General features: G+C 39.2%; 1 protein-coding gene across 3 annotated transcripts in view; it reads left to right on the top strand.

Moving 5' to 3' along the window:
• The window catches only part of ARHGAP32 (Rho GTPase activating protein 32), a 255,708-nt gene that overhangs the window by 182,476 nt on the left and 53,202 nt on the right, over window positions 1-20,030 (top strand). For all 3 annotated transcript variants that reach the window (XM_082626852.1, XM_082626851.1, XM_082626850.1), the window contains one exon: window positions 3,556-3,637. In XM_082626852.1, coding sequence (XP_082482978.1) covers window positions 3,556-3,637 — 82 coding nt within the window. The remainder of the gene's footprint in view (window positions 1-3,555; window positions 3,638-20,030) is intronic.

The following is a 20,030-nucleotide window of genomic DNA, read 5'->3' as shown; positions in this document are numbered from 1 at the left end:
GTAGAGTATTACTCAGGAATAGAAGGAAAGAATTATTGATAAATACAGCGACATGAATGACCCTCAAAATAATTATGCTGAATGAAAGGAAACAGACGACAAAGAGTACATTCTGCATGACTCTATTCATATAAAATTGTAGGAATTGCAAAGTCATGTTTAGTGACAGAAACTAGGTTAGTGGTTGCCTGGTGGGCAGGGGTAGGGGCTGGTAGGGAGAGGGAGAGATTACAAAGAGATACACGGAAACTTTGGGGGTTGATACATATATTCATAAATTTAAGTGTGGTTACAGTTTTATGGGTGCCAGAACTTATCAAAATGTACACTTTAAATATGCACAGTTTGTCAGTTATACCTCAATAAAAGTGGGAAAAAACTGCAGAAGCATCTGATTTAACTTTTCATGTATCTAATCCTCTTGATAATTCCTGTGTTTTCTACCTCTGTGTCTCTTACATTCATATACTTTTCTTTCTTATGCCAAATTGACTTGGGGAAAAACTACTAAATTGAAGGTTCTCTTGCTCTCCTCTAAGCCCATCCCTAAACTGCGCCTGCCTTATCTTTTTCTTCTGTTACTCTGTTTTTATTACCTGCTCCTCTACCCTCATGGGCCCTAGATGCTCGTCCTTTCTTTTCCTCCCATCTTCCTAGAGTAGAAACTCATTTTGAGTCCTGCAAAATATACTGGATTCCCCTCACCTTTCTCAGCCATTTACATTAGAGCTTTAGAAAATGCCACTGCAGCAGAAAGAATAATATGATGAATATAATTATAATAATAGAATTTAATGTGAATAAAACAGGATGATGTAGTTCATAAATCATATTGTTAGAGTTCCAGTCACTTTTAACGTTGGACATTTTGAGTTTATTAGAATTATTTATATTTGGTGAAATACTAGCTTAAGTATGCATCAAAAAAGTATAAATGTTCATTAACTATATTTTTAGGGTTAGTTATATTATGTGTATATTTTCAATAGAACACAGTTTCATTTTCTATGATGGAAATTTTATAATAGGAAAACAGAATCTATTTGCTTTTCACAAGTATACAGAATTAACTCCTTTAAATAAAACAGTTACCTTAACTGTAAACAGTTACAGTTAAGAGTGATTTTGGCTTCAAGAAACAAAAGTGAACAGAAAAGGTAGCATTGCTGCAGTTGAGTCAGCAGCTTCATGATGCTAGGCAGAATTCTCTAAGATTCTCTTGGCCTTTCTTTAAGGTCAAATGATGGCTACTGCAGATCCAATCCCAATACCTATGTACACAGCATAAAGAAGAGACAGAATAGTAGCAGTAAAGCTTTGTACAGGTGCCGTGACTACACCTGAATGCAAGGAATCTGGGAAACTGAATATTTAGTTTAGCTAATATTTAGTAATATTGCACTTTATAATAAAGGGAGACAGGTGAGCAGGGATTGGAATGAGGCGTCAGATGAACCTATCATGGACCTGCCTCTACACAGTACACAGTAGCATTTCCCCCATATACCTAGACCTGATGCACTGAGACATTCAAAAGGTGAAAGTGTAACTAGTATGTATGATACAGTTCCCCAAAGAAGATCATTAAGCTTTGTGCAGTCTTTGTGAAGAAGTGATGGAAAATTAGTTTTGTTTGCTGACAGATGCTTGAGTTTAGAAACTAGGCTACGTGCTTTCACACACATTATTGAGGTAGCTAATGTTGTCCCATTTTTACAAATTAAGAAACAGACAGATGTTAAGCAATTTGCTCCAGGTCACAGAGCCTAGTAAATGGGTGGCCTTTTCTCTATAGTAGATTGGCAGAAAATGTCTACAAATTGAAATGAATTAGAATTTTATGGAAAGAATGATATTTGACAGTGAGGAAACTTAAGTATACACAAGCAAAAGGTGGTAGGTATTGTGTGTCATATCCATACAGTGGAGGGGCCAGAGCCCTCTAGATCTTCCAGTGGCCAGCATGTTGAGATAATAAAGAATAGACAGCATTTCTCAAGTGCTTACTATATGCACTTTGCTTATACTGATCCATTTAATTCTCATAACAACTCTTATGAATTAGGTACAATATTATTATGTTTAGAGGAAGAAACTGAAACATAGAGGCTAAGTTATAAACCCGACCAATAAGTGGCAGACTTGGAGTAGAACCCAGGCCCACTTAATCCTGGGGCTACACTTAACCATAAGTGATTACCTTATAACTGATTTGCATAAGAGAGAATGAGAATAATTTTTAAAGTTGATTCTTGTCTGGTTCTAACCAATCTTGGAAGAATTTCTACTTGTTATTAGTTAAATAGGAAGTTGAGTAAAGTATGATATAGAATTTCACCAATAAAAGCAGATACTTAGAGCATCATTTTGGAAGGCAATGCATATAGGAACTCTTAAGACCCAAATTTCAAATCTTTCAAACAAAACTGGAAATTTGTTAATAAGCCCTTTTCAGCTCATGATAACTAGTTACATCTTCATAATTTTAAGAACTAACATAGAATATTGATCAAGAACTTGAAGTAAGAATGCAGCAAGTGAGTATGTGAAAATAATCCCACACAGATGGAAATTATACAGCTCAGAACTTCACGATGAATCATACTCTTGGAAGACCATTCCTTTCTCCCCCAGAGTCTGACAACAGAGGGATGTACAAAGTGATGTAGTTTTCTTGTTTCAGCTTTAACATCTGCTGCTTGGCAGCCCAATTATATTCCCATCTAAGAAAACATCTATAAATATTGGTAAAAATTCCCTTTTTACTTTTGTTTCCTGGCTCTTTGTTTCTCCATTCTGTTGGCTGTGTAGTATCTCTGGGTGATCTGGAGCTCAGTATTTTACTAATACAGCTCCTTGGGCATCTACCTAACACCATGAGCAATCCTGCTACCAGGTCAAATTGGTGTGTTTTTTAAAGCCAGAGTCTGTTACCACTGCTGAGATTGGTTGTTTTCTTCTCTTGCTTTCCCACTTACCACACACTACTGGGCTCTTTAACAACAGTGGATACCAGGATTTTAAGTGAGCGATTGTTTCACCAATTTATTTTAGTCTTGTCATTTTTCATGGAACCTGTGAGAGAAAGAAGAGAAAATTTGCAAAAAAATTTGAATGAGGTTTAGTGTTGATTTTTTAAAAAATCATATAGAGAAATCAGTAAATATGAAAGTTGACAGTAAAGGTGTTAACACAACTAGATTGAAATTTCAGCAAAGTAAATTATTAACAGGTATAAATTGTACCTCTTGCATGCATAACTTGGTATCAGACTAAATATTTTAATTGGTGTAAAAGAAGTTTGGGAAATTAAAAGGTAAAACTAGGAAAGCAGACTTAGATATTTAGAAAAATAAAATACGTTAACTCGATATACTCATAGCAACAGATTGTTTTATTTTTTGTATAATTGGCATCATCAGTGATTTAGAGTCTTGGAATAACAGAATCATTGGGAGGGGCTGTGGAGCACATGACTGGAATTGAATTGGCAGTGTTCGTACACTGGTCTGTTCTCTGGTTTAAAATCCTCTCTTTGCTGCTTTTCTTCTTTAGGTGGGACTCTTCCCTGGACACTGTGTTGAGTTAATTAATCAGAAAGTTCCCCAGTCAGTGACCAACTCAGTGCCAAAACCCGGTGAGTACACTTTTTCATTAACGTGATTATTTATCAACTGCTTAAAGATTCAGATTTTCTCTTCCAGTCAAGCACATAGCTTGTCTAGCTATTCTTTGCATTTATTGTCATAATATGCATTCTTAATTTTATGTGGTTTTGATTTTTAATATATTCTTTTTTCTCTCTTGATCATTTCACAGAGGTTTACATGCATTCAAAATTTTAAGAACTGTTTGCTCCATTAAGCTTTGTCATTATTTGTTTTTACAATTATATAGTAGGAATGTAGCTTATTAATGAATAAAATGATAAAAGAAAATACCAGGTTTAAAGAACCGACATGGAGATAGTATGATTAGCTGAAAATTAATAAATGAAGGGAATGTATATTTTATCAGTGCCTGTGAACATGAAAACTATTTTAAACAGCATTTGTTATCATTTTTGTAGTATATTTACAGTGCTATATAAGTATGTGGAGTATTTTACAGATATGTAGAGCAATGTGTTACAGGGGGTAAAAATTTAAAACTGGAAATTTTTGTTTTTATTGGGGTGATTTAATCTGGACAAATTTTACAGAATACCTCATCTGGAACTTTTTAATGTGATGTAAATTTTTGGAAAGAAAATAAAAACAAAGACTAAAAGATTTTAGAAGGAGGAGGGAGTAATCAAGTGTATTTCTCCTGATTGTATTACATTCCCTCTGCCCTTCTCTACCCTCACCGTGGGATTCTCATTCTCTTTTCAAGGCATTTTTTTTTTAATGGAAATGCATTTCTTTTATTTATTTATTTTACTTTTGGCTGTGTTGGGTCTTCGCTTCTGTGCGAGGGCTTTCTCCAGTTGTGGCAAGTGGGGGCTACTCCTCATTGCGGTGCGCGGGCCTCTCACTATCGCGGCATCTCTTGTTGCGGAGCACAGGCTCCAGACGCACAGGCTCAGTAGTTGTGGCTCACGGGCCCAGTTGCTCAGCGGCATGTGGGATCCTCCCAGACCAGGGCTCGAACCTGTGTCCCCTGCATTAGCAGGCAGACTCCCAACCACTGCGCCACCAGGGAAGCCCTCAAGGCATTTTTATCCTCTGTTAAATCCCCCTTCTTTGGGTAAACTTGTTAAACATAAAAACACTTTCTCAGTGAATACTTATTCATTAGTGGTTGTGATGGCTGTAGTTTTCTTTCCTTGTTTAAATATGGCATCAGTAACTTAAAAAAAATCCTATGCCCATTAGCAGACACTGCCCTATCCTCCCCCTTCCTTCCAGCCCTAAGCAACTACTAACCTACTTTCTGTCTCTAGATTTCTCTAATCTAGACATTTCACATAAATGGAATCATACAATATATAGTCTTTTTGTGACTGGCTTATTTCACTTAGCATAATGTTTTCAAGATTCATCCATGTATCAGTGCTTCATTCTTTCTTATGGCTAAATAATAGTCCATTGTATGGATATACAATATTTCTTTTATATTCACTTTGGGTTTCCATTTTGGCTATTATGAATAATGTAATACTTAGTGTACAAGTTTTTTTATAGATGTATGTTTCATGTCTTGAGTATATATCTAGGGGTAGAATTGCTGGGCCATATGGTAACTCTGTGTTCAACCTTTTGACGAACTGCCAAACTTTTACAAAGTAGCTGCACTGTTTTACAATTCCACCAGCAGGGTATGAGAATTCCAGTTGTTCCATATCCTTGTTACTTTTTTAATTTTTTTTTTTGGTTATTGCTGTCTTAGTGGGTATGAAGTGATATATCTTTGTGATTTTGATTTGCATTTCCCTGATGGCTAATAATGTTGAACATCTTTTTATGCACTTATTACCCATTTGTATATCTTTGGAGAAACATTCAGATCCTTTGTATATTTTTTAGTTGGGTTGTCTTTTTACTAATTGAGTTGTAAGTGTTCTTTATACGTTCCAGATACTAGTCCTATATCAGATAATATGATTTGCAAATATTTTCTCACATTCTGGTTTGTCTTTCATTTTCTTGATGATGTCTGTTGAAGCGGAAATGTTTTTAATTTTGATGAAGTTCAATTTATTTTTTTCTTTTGCCACTTATGCTTTTGATGTCTTATCTAAGAAGGTGTTGCTTAACCCAAAGTCAATATTTACTCCTATGTTTTCTTCTAAGTTTATAGTTTTAGATCTTATATTTTAGTCTGTGATCCATTTTGAGTTAATCTTTGTGTGTGGTGTGAGGTCCAACTCCAGTGGATATCCAGTTGTCCGAGCACAATTTTTTGAAAAGATTATTCCTTCCCCATTGAATTGACTTGACTCCCTTGTAGAGAATCAGTTGACCTTAGACATATGAGTTTATTTCTGGATTTTCAGTTCTCTTCCATTGGTCTCTATGTCTTTTCTTATGCCAGTACCACCCTGTCTTGATTACCATTGCTTAGTGGTAAATTTTGCAATTGGGAGGTCCTCCTACTTTATTCTTTTTCAGGATTGATTTGGTTTTTCTGGGTACCTTGCAGTTCTATATGAATTTTAGAATCATCTTGTCAGTTTCTACAGAGAAGAGAGCTGGGATTCTGATAGGGATTTATTGAATCTGTTTATCAATTTGGGAAGTATTACCTTCTTGCCAGTATTTATTTATTAAGTCTTCCAGTCCTTGAACGTGGGATATTTTTCCATTTGATTATTATACCTTTCATTTCATTCAATATTTTGTAGTTTTTTTTAGAGTATAAGTTTTGCATATCTGTTGTTAAATTTATTTTTATTCTTTCTGATGCTATTGTAAATGGAATTGTTTTCTTAATTTCATTTTCTTATTATTCACTGCAAGTGCACAGAAATACAATTAATTCTTGTGTATTAATCTTGTATCCTGAAACTTTGCTGAAATTTTATTAGTTCTAATAGGTTTTTTAGTAGATTTTCTTGGGATAGGCTAAATATAAGATCATGTCATCTGTGAATAGAGATATGTTTACTTCTTCCTTTCCAGTTTGGATGTTTTTTATTTCTTTTTCCTGCCCAATTGCCCTGGATATGTTACATTGTTGAATAGAATTTCTGAGTACAGGCATCCTTGTCTTACTTCTGATTTTAGGAGAAAGCATCTAGTTGTTCACTGTTAAGTAAGTTTTTAACTGTGGGGTTTTCATAGATGCCCTTCATCAGGTTGACGAAGCACCCTTCAATTCTTAGTTTGTTGAATGATTTTATCACAAAAGGGTGTTGGATTTTGTCAGATACTTTTTATCCATCTATTGAGATGATCATGGGTTTTTGTGGTCACTATTTTAAAGTTATTAAAATTCAACATCAAAAATTTATTGTTATTTCTTGTGCCTTATTTTTATGTATTCTGCTGCGTAAGCTTAACTTTTATTAATTATAAAGTCTTATCTTTGATAATTTCGCCTCAGAGATATACTGTTTTTAAATATTAGCTTAATATTGATGTTACATTGTAGCAATCAAATATTATACTTTCTCATGTTCTGAATATGAAAGTGATTTTCTAATAGTGATAACGTCCAAAACTTTTAAGACTTGAGAAAGTTAATCAGTTATTGACAGTTCTAGAAAATAGGTTTCTGTTAATAGACCTGTATGGCATTGTTAATTCTAAATTAGTAATGATACATAATGACAGCACACCTTCAAAAGCTAGTATTTTGTCTTTTGTGAGCAGCATTGCAGGGTTGGCATAGGAAAATGTGCATTCTTAATACATTTTGAAAAGGATGATGTGAATTCTGTCAGCCTCAGGCTTGTTTCACACTTTAAAACTGTCTTTGCCTGCAGTACAAATAACTTTAATGTTCTATTTATTTTTAACATTGCCATCTGTCATGTTAGATGCCAGATCTGAAAGGTGCAGCTATAGTTTGAGACTGCAACGTAAAGCTCCCTATGTTATTGCGCAACAAGGGCAACAGGGAAAACTTTCCCTTTGGAACTCTTCTTAGTGCTCTCCATATGTCCAATTATTTGTGTGTGTAAGAATAAAACTAATGAGTCACTGTGTCCTGACCAAGATAGCATGTATCCATGGTTCCTTAAGGAAAAGAACGTGTGTGGGGCGGAGGGGGCGGAGAAAAGAAGAGGAAAGAAAAGAGGAAGAAAAATAGACACTTGTCCCAAAGAAATTGGCATTTAGTTCAGTCCCCACAGGTTCTGGTTGAATGGCAGGTGAGGCTGAGGTGGGAGGAAGAGGAAGGAAGCACCTGAGGATTTCTGTGTGTTTATCCTGTGCAGCATTTACCCAGCAGTTATTTAGTTATGGTGTCTGTCTTCACGTTTTTCGTGTTCTCAGCTGTTACCTCCTCGGAGATTTGTTTTGCGCCCTTCTGTCTCCCTCCTCCTGCACATGTCAGTTACGTCTTTGATGTTGGCTCATTGGTCCTCTCTCCAGCTTGGGTGCTTTCTGTTGACCTCTTCCTTCTGTGCAGGCTTCTCTGAAGCCCATCTAATGAATTGTTCAGTTCTCATATCAGGTATTTCGTTTCTAGGATCACCATTTGGTCTTTTTTATAATTTCCATGGTGGAGTCCCCACCTTCCCACCTTATCCACCTTTTCTTCCAGAAAGAAAGAAAGAGGGGGTTTGGGGGAGGGAAGGTGGAGAGAGGGTGAAGAGAGAAGAAAAGCAAAGCTTTACTTTTGAAGCTTGAGCTTCTAAACATGAAGGGCTGGGGAACTTAGACAAACCCTCCTTCTGCAAACAGAGAGTTTGGACAGAAATGTAAAAACATAAGATCTCTCTGAAGCACTGGAGGGTTAACAAGGTAGTAAACAATTACTGAGCTAAGATTAAGCAGAAGAAGGACATCCAGATACGTGACCCCAGTGTATGGGGACATTAGCCCCCTAGGGTGTCAGCTGATGGAGTAGAGAATGTCGCAGCGCTCACGGAACAACAAATGGAGTTCAGAGCCCAACAGGGCAGAGTTGCTGGTAATGCCCCAAGCTTTGAGTTAGGCTTTTTCTCGAAATTGACGACTGATTCTAAATCGATCCTAAAATTTGTAATAGAAATGCAGAGCCCAAAACACAGAAGACAGTTTTGAAGAACAAAAAAGTGGGAAAATTAATATAATAGATATCAAGACTTACTGTTAAAGCTTCACTCATTAAGATACTGAGATTAATGCAAGGATAGACAGATAGAACAGTGGAAAAGAATAGAGTCCAGGAACAAACCTGTGTCCATATAGATGCTTGATTCATGCACTGCAGAGCATTGTGAAAAAGACAGCCATTTCAATAAAAGTTGCTAGGTCATGGAGAATTATAGATCTGTATATGAAAGGTAAAACAACAAGACTTAGAAGAGAATACTGTAGAATATCTTCATGACCTATTTTCATGATCTTGGGTTAGACATAAAGCAGTAATAATAGCTGAGAAGCTTAATCATTAAACTTAATTAAAGTTCAGAATGTCATCATAATATGCTATTAAGATAGTGAAAAAGGCAAATCACACAGTGAGAAAGATATTTGCAGTACACATATTTGACAAAGGTCACGTAACCAAAGTATGTAAAGGATCAGTAAGAAAAGGACAGATAAACTGATTTTTTTAATTGAGTGAAAACTTGATCAGGTATTTCACAACAAATATCAAAATGCGGAATAAGCACGTGACAAGATGTTCCACATCATTAGTCTTTAGGGAAATGCAAGTAAAAACTTTATTAACTCACAAAAACACACCCACCAGAATGCTTAAAATTTAAGAGTAGCGATACCAAAAGTTGGCAAGGATGTAAATCTGTGGGAATTCTCATACACTGCCAGGGAAGCGTAATGCAGGACAAGCACTGCTTGGTACTGCCTGCTAAGTTTGTCACGTATATACCTTGTGACCCCGCAGCTCCATTCTTAGGTATATGTATAGAATGTTCATAGCAGCCTTATTCCTAATGGTCAAAAAACTGAAGAACTCAAAGGTATATTCGTAGTGGAATGAATAAAGTCATGTTCATTCAGTGCATTCTTCTACACCAATGAAAATGAAATGAGTTATGTCTGTGTGGAGCAACATGGATGAGTCTCACAAAAATAAATATGGAGTGGGAGAAGCCGGATTTATGCACACACTTACACTGGGTAACTCCATATATATAAAGAGAGAGTTCAAAATCATACCGTTCAAGACTGTTCTGTGGTGATAAAGTTTGGACAGTGGTTACTCTTGGAGAGGAGAGTGAGTAGATGGGTAGGAGAGAGGATTCTGAAGTGCTGGTAATGTTCTGTTGATCCAGATGGTGACTATACAGAAATGTAATGCTGTGGAGCATCTTTTCATGTGCTTATTGGAGAAGTGTCTATTCAAGTCCTTTGTCATTTTTGAATTGGTCACTTGGCATTTTTTACCTCCTATCCAGGTAAATATTCCTTACAATGTCGCTTTAATACACAAATGTTTGAAATTACATTTTCAAAATAGATTTTATACTTCCATTCTGTGAAATACTCTGCAACCCTCAAAAGGAATGAAGTAGAAGCCTATGTGCTAACCCAGGGAATTTTTTCTGTGATGTATTGTTAAATGAAAAAGCAAATCACGCAACAGTATAATCCCATTGTAAACTCATAGAAGAGGATCAGGAAGGATACATACCTAACTGGAAAGCGGAATGAGATTGTAGCTATAACAAGAGACATTTCATTTTTTTCCTCTGCTCCTGTATTGTTTAACTCATTTACAATGATCATATATTACTTTACATAGATTATAATCTACCCTTCACTCCACCCTGTCCGAATAGGTAATTTCTTAGGGTCTTTCTTAAGGCAACCACTCCATAAAATAGATATTTTGTGATAACAGATTTAATGCAGATGTTTTATTTAATGTATACACCTATGTGAAAAGCAGCTCAAAGAGGTGAGAGCACAGGCCTCAGCCTTGAATTTTAATCCCTGTGCCATGTGTTACTGTCCATGTGCATGTCATTTGGCTTCTCTGATTTTTAATTTCCTCATCTAAGAAGTGAGGCAAGATTCTTTTAAAGATTAGAGATCAGGCATTTAAAGCCCCTGGATACTTAATAAAAGCTGTTATTTTTTATCAACTTATGTTTATTTACTATGTTATATCATTTAAATTCAGGAGTGTCTGAAACTAGGTCTATTTAGTTTATGTAGGTGCTTATTTAATATATTATTTGTTGGTATAAATCTATATGCAAATATTTCACAGTATACCACTGAAACAAGTGAATTGCAGTAGTTTTCATGGGACCATGGTGAGGAAGGGAGCTTCTCTGGATGGTCACTTGAATAGAGTTTGCATCACAGATTTTTGTCTGAATTTTTTTGTTAGCAGACATAGAAGTAGCTGAGGCTTTCATTTGGGGGGAAGACTTAGTAATCAGATGTAATGCTGATGAAATCGTTGTAAGTAGTTTATAAGGTAACACAGCCTGAATTCGTGGCATAATTTTGAACTTAAAAAGTCCTTGTATATCCTGTTAGGAAACTGGTCCTCTAGCATTTTGTGTTTTGTTGTTGTTGTTTTATTTGCAGTTCTGCCTAATTATAGTTTTTTTTCTTTTGTTTTCATTTGTTTACGTCTGGATTATTTCCATTTTCTGTCTTTGAATGTCCAGCACTTTGCTCTTCTGTAACCATGTTTCCTGACATCACTTTAGTATGAGGTGACCACTCTATATCAAGTAAAAAACATTCAGGTTTTTACTTACCCGAAATGGAATGTTATACTGAATATTCTTCCCATTGAACACGTTACGTTATTACTCTGGAGGCAAATACCTTAAGAATCCGATATGAAAATCAGTACCCTAGGAGGCATTGATGTAAGATTTAAAAGAGTTCCAAAATGCTAGAATGCCCGGGTGGTTTTCTCTCCGAATACATGGTAAGGGATACATCAAGATAATACTTTCTCACTCTGCATCAGGGAAAAACAGAAAATTCATAACATCACACATTTGTAGTTGCCTTAGAGTTTTTGAATACTGTATTTTTGTTATTTAAATGGGCATTTGAATCTCGATACAGCCCTGCAGTGTACTAAGGATGCGGAATGTATTTCTGTCCCCCCCCACACGGCTTTTTTTATTTTTTTGAATTTTATTTATTTTTTTATACAGCAGGTTCTTACTAGGTTTTTAACTAGTGGAGCAACTGAGACTCAGAAAACTCCACGCTGTGCCTGGGCTTTCATAGCCGAACTTGCAGAAGGCTTCTGACCTCTCCTAGTAACCACTGTCCACACCTAGGCAGCCCTGGCTGTGTACCAGATTGATTACACTCATTTGCGATTGTTTAACTCAAACCCCAGAATTTTCCCACCGTGGAACATTGAATAGAGGTAAAATTTATTGTTTTCTCTCTAAAAATGAATATTTTGGTTTTATTACAACAAGAGTAAATAAAAATGTATTTCTGTATATGAACAGAAGAGATATTAGGGCAAACCATGTGTTGAATGGAAGATGAAGAGAAGTGCTTCTAGGAACCTACTTAATTTGCTAATTTTGTTTCAGCCATCATTCTTTCTAAGGCTTCTCTAATTAATTAAAAAACATCTTTCCATAGCTCCTCATTACATATAAAACATACCTCCAGACTACTTTACTGTGTCATTTCCGGCCATCTTCCTTTTCCATTCTCCCGTTCTGCCCTTTCTCCCTGTGCTCACTGGGCTCTGTTTCTGTGTCCTCAGCACATACCATGTGGTCTCATAGCTTTCCCTCTGCTCCTACTGCACCGACTGTTCCTACGATCTGAAATGCCCTCCTCCCTATTTTGCCCAGTTGAAATTTTCCTTGTATTTAGACTCAGGCCATAATCTTCTTGTCCATGAAAGTTGCCCTGACCATCTCTCCCCGGCCCATCTCTCCTGGGCCTGTCTCTCCTGGGCCCGTCTCTCCCTAGGCCTGTCTCTCCTTGGCCCATCTCTCCCTAGGCCCATCTCTCCCGGGCCCGTCACTCCCAGGCCCATCTCTCCCAGGCCTGTCACTCCCAGGCCCGTCTCTCCCTGGCCCATTTCTCCCTGACCCGTCTCTCCCTGCCCTGTCTCTATCTAGGCCCATCTCTCCCTAGACCCATCTCTCCCTAGGCCCATCTCTCCCTGGCCCGTCCCTCCCGGGCCCATCTCTCCCTGGCCCGTCCCTCCCGGGCCCATCTCTCCCTGGCCCGTCTCTCCCTAGGCCATCTCTCCCTGACCCGTCTCTCTCTGGCCCGTCTCTCCCTGGCCCGTCCGTCCCAGGCCCATCTCTCCCTGACCCGGCTCTCCCTGCCCGTCTCTCCCTGGCCCGTCTATCCCTGACCCGTCTCTCCCAGGCCCGTCTCTCCCTGACCCGTCTCTCCCTGGCCCGTCTCTCCCTGCCCGTCTCTCCCTGGCACGTCTCTCCCTGACCCGTCTCTCCCAGGCCCGTCTCTCCCTGACCCGTCTCTCCCAGGCCTGTCTCTCCCTGACCCGGCTCTCCCTGCCCGTCTCTCCCTGACCCGTCTATCCCTGACCCGTCTCTCCCAGGCCCGTCTCTCCCTGACCCGTCTCTCCCTGGCCCGTCTCTCCCTGCCCGTCTCTCCCTGGCACATCTATCCCTGACCCGTCTCTCCCAGGCCCGTCTCTCCCTGGCCCGTCTCTCCCTGGCCCGTCTCTCCCTGGCCCATCTCTCCCTGGCCCGTCTCTCCCTGGCCCGTCTGTCCCAGGCCCGTCTCTCCCTGGCCCGTCTCTCCCTGGCCCGTCTCTCCCTGGCCCATCTCTCCCTGGCCCGTCTCTCCCTGGCCCGTCTGTCCCAGGCCCATCTCTCCCTGGCCCGTCTCTCCCTGACCCGTCTCTCCCAGGCCCGTCTCTCCCTGGCCCGTCCGTCCCAGGCCCATCTCTCCCTGGCCCGTCTCTCCCTGCCCGTCTCTCCCTGGCACGTCTATCCCTGACCCGTCTCTCCCAGGCCCATCTCTCCCTGACCCGTCTCTCCCAGGCCCGTCTCTCCCTGACCCGTCTGTCCCTGGCCCATCTCTCCCTGGCCCGTCTCTCCCTGGCCCATCTCTCCCTGGCCCGTCTCTCCCTGGCTCGTCTGTCCTAGGCCCGTCTCTCCCTGGCCCGTCTCTCCCTGACCCGTCTGTACCTGGCCCGTCTGTCCCAGGCCCGTCTCTCCCTGGCCCGTCTCTCCCTGGCCCGTCCCTCCCTGGCCTGTCTCTTCCTGGCCTGTCCCTCCCTGGCCCGTCTCTCCCTGGCCCGTCTGTCCCTGGCCCGTCTGTCCCTGGCCCGTCTCTCCCTGGCCTGTCTCTCCCTAGGCCCGTGTCCTGTTTGTCCTCAAGTCAGATCTAACAACAGCTGTTTCACTTGCTCACGAAATTGCAGTCTCCTCACAATTGACAAGTGTGTCTCATTCATCCTTGTCTCCCCCACAGGATACGTGCACAGTGGATGCACAATTAATGCCTGTAGAATTACTTTATCTTAATATTTACTACTAAAATAAATTTTAGAATACAGCTTTTAACTTGTATTCCCTGACTTCAGAAAACCTCACTGATTTCCCTTTGTGCCAGAATTATATACAAAATCATTAGCCTAGAATTTAAGATGCTCCATAAATACTGAGAACTCACTTCTCTTTGTAACCTGTTTTCCTTTTCTCCTCTCTGCTCAGCATCAGAACATGTTTCCTTATTCTCCACTCATTTACACTTTGGGTCTGCTTTTTCCCTGCCTGTGATCTTTCTTCTGCCTGAGATGACTTACTCTGTTCTTCACGAAGCCTCCTTAAGCTGCTGCTTCACAGACTTGATTGCGCATTCAGTCTGCCTGAGAGAGAGAGAGAGTTAAAAACTGTAGACCATCATTCATTAGGGTGGGGCCTGACATTCTGTATGTCTAAGAAACTCCCAGGTAATGCCATAATACTGGTCCTAAGACTATGTTTTGAATAACGAGGGACTACATTTCAGCCTACGGTAGCTATTCTTTGTGTCACTCATTTGGAAATAGTGTATGGCAATGAGTTATTTTGAATTTGATACTTCACTTTTTGTGTGTCTTTCTTCTTCACCTAGATTGTTTTGCTCGTGGATAGATATTCTATTTTATATTAATTTGTATCCTTTATACATAGTGTTTGTTTTAAACCAGTTGATTAATAATTATGAACAAGAATAATGTCCACTATAATTATCAAAAATGTCTCCTAAGCTCCCATTTATGTTTTAGCCAGTGCTAGGGGTGGGCTCGATCTAATCCTTGCCATAAATAAAGCAACTTTTCCATTTCTGATCATTTCTCGTATTTGTTCATTCACTGATCAGACAATTATTGAGTGCATACCAAGTACTAGGGCTAAAATGGTGAACACAACAGACAAAAATATTGTTATTTTGTTGTTGGTATTCAAGTGGGATGAGAGGGAGAGAAAGAGGCAAACAGACACATTATATATATACTAAGGTAGGTAAGTGCTCTGGAGAAAAATGAAGCCTAGAAGGGGGGTTGGTACAGGGGTTAGGAAGTACTGGATGTGGTTCATGTGGGCTTGTAATTTCAGAGGAGGGTAGAGTGGTTGGGGACAGGCTCATTAGAAAGTGGCTTTTGAGCAGAGACGTGAAGGAGATGAGGAGCAGAGATACGCACGTACCTGGGGGAAGAGCTTCCCAGAGAGGGAGCTGCAAGTGTAAGGACACTGAGCTGCTATGTCGGGGCTTGTCAAAGGATCAGTGGGAAGGCCAGTTTGACTGGAGCAGTGAGTGAGTGAAGACGTAGGACGAGGTCTGGAGTGAAAGGGCATCAGATTCTCCTTGGGGCTCGGGTGCCACTGTGTGGGTTTTGGCTTTCATTTAAAATTAGATGGGAAGACGTTGGAAGGTTTTGAGCAGAGCTGTTTGACCTGCCTCACCTTAGTAAAGGATCACCTTGCTTGCTGTGTTCAGGACCGGAGATGACATGGGTGTGTACGCTGTGGTGAAGAGCCCACCAAGAGGTGTTGGTGGCTTAGACCAGGAGGGTAGCTGTGGAAGGAGTGAGATGTGATCTACTTCTGGATATGTTTTTGGCCATGAAACTGGCAGAATTTACAGACGTACTGTCAAGGGTTTGAATATTTCGGGTAATTTTTATGACAGAATGATTGGAAGGTAGCCTTTGCCTTTCCAGTGAGTTGTCTTGTTGCCCCCCACTGCCCACATGGATACATCTTAGTCCTTCACAGGATAACCTCCTACAAGAGAAAAATAACAGGTGACCTCTCCTGTGCCATCAGCAGTCTTTAGAAGACAGAGTATAATGCTTTTCAGTCAGCCATATTTTTTAACTTTTTATTTTGAAATAATTATTGTCTCAGAAGAAGTTACCAAAATAGTACAGAGAGGTCCCATATACTCAAAACCCAGCTTCTCCCAGTTGTAACACCCTACATAACTATACTGTACATGATCAAAACCAGGAAATCGACACTGTCGCAATGCAGGGAACTAGATTGACCTCACTCCAGCTTCACCAGTGTTTGCACACACTCATTCTTACCCTGTGTTTTTATGAGGCACAGAGTGCAGCCTTTAGGTTACAGGTGAGGGTCATTTTGTCACTCTCCTGCACTCAGGCAAACTACCGTCGAATTTATTTATTCCTCTCTGTGCTCATATGTTAAGTTGTACCGAGTATCCCCCCAAGTGGCTTTTCTACAGCATGGATTCCTCCTCCCCTTGCCCCTGCCTTCGCTCTCTCATGCCTCTTTCCCTTGCCCTCCCTTGCTGTCTTCAGTGCTGAGGAGGGGGTGGAAAGAGGGGTGGCTTTGCTTTCCCCACCATGAATAAGCTTTAAGAGCCTCATTTCCCATTCAACAAAATCCATAAATTCACAGCTGTTCCATTGGTAAAAATTAACATGTTTTGTTCCTGCCACACACTGGAGTTCTCTGTGGTCTTTCAAATTGTGAAATCACATCAATTCATTGTTTTTCTTATTGTGGCCTACCATTTATCAACACTTCTTTATTCAGAACTATGATCAGAAAGGAAGGAATGAATACATTTGATCAGTAGCAGATTTTGGCACTGTACATGATAAATACTCCCTGGGTATCTTGAATTCAACAATTCCTACTTGTTTGACCTTGGCAATTGCTTAATCCTCCGCCGCCTTGGCTTCCTCATCTCTAGGATGGGAATAGTATTCGAATCAACTTCATAGGGTTATAATGAAGACTATCTGTAAAGTACTTAAAATCTGTCTGGCACGTGTAACATCATTTTGTTTACTAAAAACCAATATGTGAACATGACTTTACATTGGTATTAGTAAAAAGTCATTTGGAACAGAAAATATGTTAATCTCTTCCAATTCATTTATTTCTTCAACTAATTCTAATTGGGTTAACACAGCACAGTACTGTTATTTAGTATAAATAATGAATCTTTTCAATGTTTATATAAGTAGAGCTACAATTTTAACACTTGGGCAGTGTATAAAGGGAGGAGGTCATAATCAGGAAAATTTAATTCTGGATTTTTTTGGTATTGAAGTATAGTTGATTTATACTGTTGCATAATTCTGGATTTTTAATCCTAAAAAAACTTGTCAGGTTTTAAAACTTTTTATTTGCATATTAAAAAATTGCGCGTTCCAATCTCAGAATTTTTCACACAGAGGCAGTATAAATTGATAATTTTTTTTGTCAGTCTAAGTAGAAACAGTCACAGCTCATTATCAGCAAAGATATTCAAAGTTATGTTTTCCTAGCCTGTTGCTGCCAGTTTAATGACTCAGCCTTTTACAGACAGTACTTCCTGCTTGATCAGTTACTTTCCTTATTTTATTTGGGCGTAAATACCATCATTTTTATAGGATACATTGTCTCCCATGTGGATAGCAAATATAAACAACTGAATAGTAAGTGACTTTTTAAAAAATTAAAGACTGAATATCAATTTCATAGTGGTGTTATTCTGAGCAGAAAATATGCACCTGTGTGAAGCTGGTGGGTGGAGTCATACTGGTGAAGCCTGTTCTGCAAGTGTGGTTGGGCTGGGGCAGTTCTCCTGCGCTGCAAAGCAGGATGTGCAGAGAGAGAGGATTAAGTTCCTCCAAGCAGCGCTCTCGCACACACAAGCTGCTTGGCTTGACTAAAGACCAGAAAACAGGGCCAAGAAAACTGCTGAACGGGGGCCGGAAAGCAGAGCTGGAACCTCAGAGTGACATGAAGCTTTGACTTGGAGTTATCCCGTGGTGGATAAGGTCTGAGCCAGTGTGATTATGATTCGTTCAGCACACTTTTGCATGGAATGTAGAGCCGTGGTATCCTGTCGAATCTACTGCTAAGTTCAGTCATCTGGAATAATTTTAATTATTGATCCTAAAACTTGTGCCACAGCAAGAGGTAAGGACATCTCAATCAATTATTCAAATGTTTGACCCCAGCAATACTCAGAATATTTCACTGAGACTATTTTTATATTACATTTGGGCACATGCTTCCGTGGCTGCTTTTAGGTGAGTGGTTAATTACTTAGTTATCCAAAAAATTGAATAATTGAGCTTTAAGGTTTGTCATGTTTGTAGAGGGATGATCATTTTTTCAAGTAGATCGTACTACGTAGGTATTATCTCTTACTTTCCTAGTTTTAGGAAATACTCATCTTAGAATTTCAAATCAGCTTATTTCTTAATGCTTTCTAGACCTCAGGTTAATGTACAAAAGTTTGCATGTTTAAAAGAACATACCTTTGTTTCATAAGCAACAAGTATATATCACATTTAAAAATTTTTCCCTGCTGGGTAAATAGCATCCCAATTATTGACTAATAGAAAATAAGCAGCACTGCTTTACCGTAAAGAATTTGGTAGACTGTATAAAGAGACTGTTCAAATTAGCACAAGGAAGTAACCCTTCTGCCCTTTTATCTTCAAGTATTGTTTTTCTTTTTTTCCCTCATTGGCATTAGTACGGATAACTGTCTCTATCCGTGATATGTTTGAATTAACTCTTTTCTCCTCTTGCAGAGATTTTCTTACCATTAGGGTAGTATTCCATATTTATATGGTGCTTCTTCCGATCTTGGTTATAAATGCTTTTCATTAAGATAACATGGAGACCACAGTTTTCTCTGGATCACAGATTAGTCCTGTTAAGAAGCTGAACATTTTTCTTCTCTACTACTCCTTAAATAATATTGATATTTTAACTTTCAAAACCACAAGTGGGGGAACCTCAGAATGTAGAGCTCTGTCTCACTGTCAGCCTTTCTAGAAGCACTAGTTGCTCATACGATGATGGTTTGAGGCTGTAACGTCTCGTCTTTAACGTATTATGTAGTACTATATGATATTCGGTAGGAGAGGGCAGACATCTAAGGTTTCTTAGGTTAAGTTTACACATAAGACACTTAGAGGGGGAAGAACTAGGAAGTGACCCTGTGACTGTGTGCAGCCTTACTTAGTGATCTCAGCCCTGACTTTAGGAGGTACAACCAGATGTGATCAAACCTGGTTTGGAAAGCTGACTCAGGGTCTGATGAGCCCTGTACCATGGAAGATTCTGAAAGTGTTCAGAGAAATTATAGTGATGAAGTAACTCCTGTTTACTGACACTTGCTGAGTTCAGTGGTTGGCATCTGTAATTTCATGTAAGCATTGTAGTAACCCCGAGTGAGAGTATTATTATAGTCATTCTCATTGTGTATTTGAGGGAATTGAGACTTAAATAGGTCATTTGCTCAAGACCTTGCAAATTGGGAAGTGATTAGAGAATGGATTCAAGCCTTTAGGTCTGTCTGACTGCAAGGCCCATGTTCTTATTTCTCATGCCAAAGGTCAGGTCTTTTGTAGGGCAGGCTTCTAAGACTTCTGCCTTTAAATAAAGAGTTCTTATTATTAGTTCTGTCTTCTTCAAATATGGAGCTTTGCCCCTCCAGCTCCTGCAAAAGAAAATGTTGGGGCGGGGAGTGGGGGGAAACAACCCACAAAAACAAACAAAACCCACCCTGATCATACCAGTGTTCCACACCAAACTTCATAGCTTCATAAACTGCAGACGGTTATTTGACATCAAACTGAATATGATTACATTTGAATCTAATAAAAAAAGAAAGAAAGAATTTCAAGAAAAGTATTTTCAGACTGTTAATATTAAGGTTCTACATGTTCAGACTTCTAGAACTTTATGATGTTACTGAATTTCTAAGAATATGTAGTTATTATAATTTAATTTTTATGAGAGATATATAAATAAATGTTCTCTTAAAATAGTACTAGTTTTTAAGCTTCATATCAAATAGTACTAGTTCATCCTGGAAAAATAAGAGCTCAGATCATTTAAAAATTCTTAGCAGAGATGCTTCTATAGTCTTTTTTATTATAACCCACTCTAGTATTAGAATCCTTTAGTCAGGAATTTATAGCCACCTCATGTTTCCTCCTACTCTCCTCTGCTAAAATGCAAATCTTTCTGTTCTGTATTT

This window comes from Mesoplodon mirus, assembly GCF_964341445.2.
Source record: "Mesoplodon mirus genome assembly, chromosome: 7".
NCBI lineage: Eukaryota > Metazoa > Chordata > Mammalia > Artiodactyla > Ziphiidae > Mesoplodon > Mesoplodon mirus.
The sequence above is the reverse complement of the archived record's forward strand: the minus strand, read 5'-3'. Positions and strand labels throughout refer to the sequence as shown.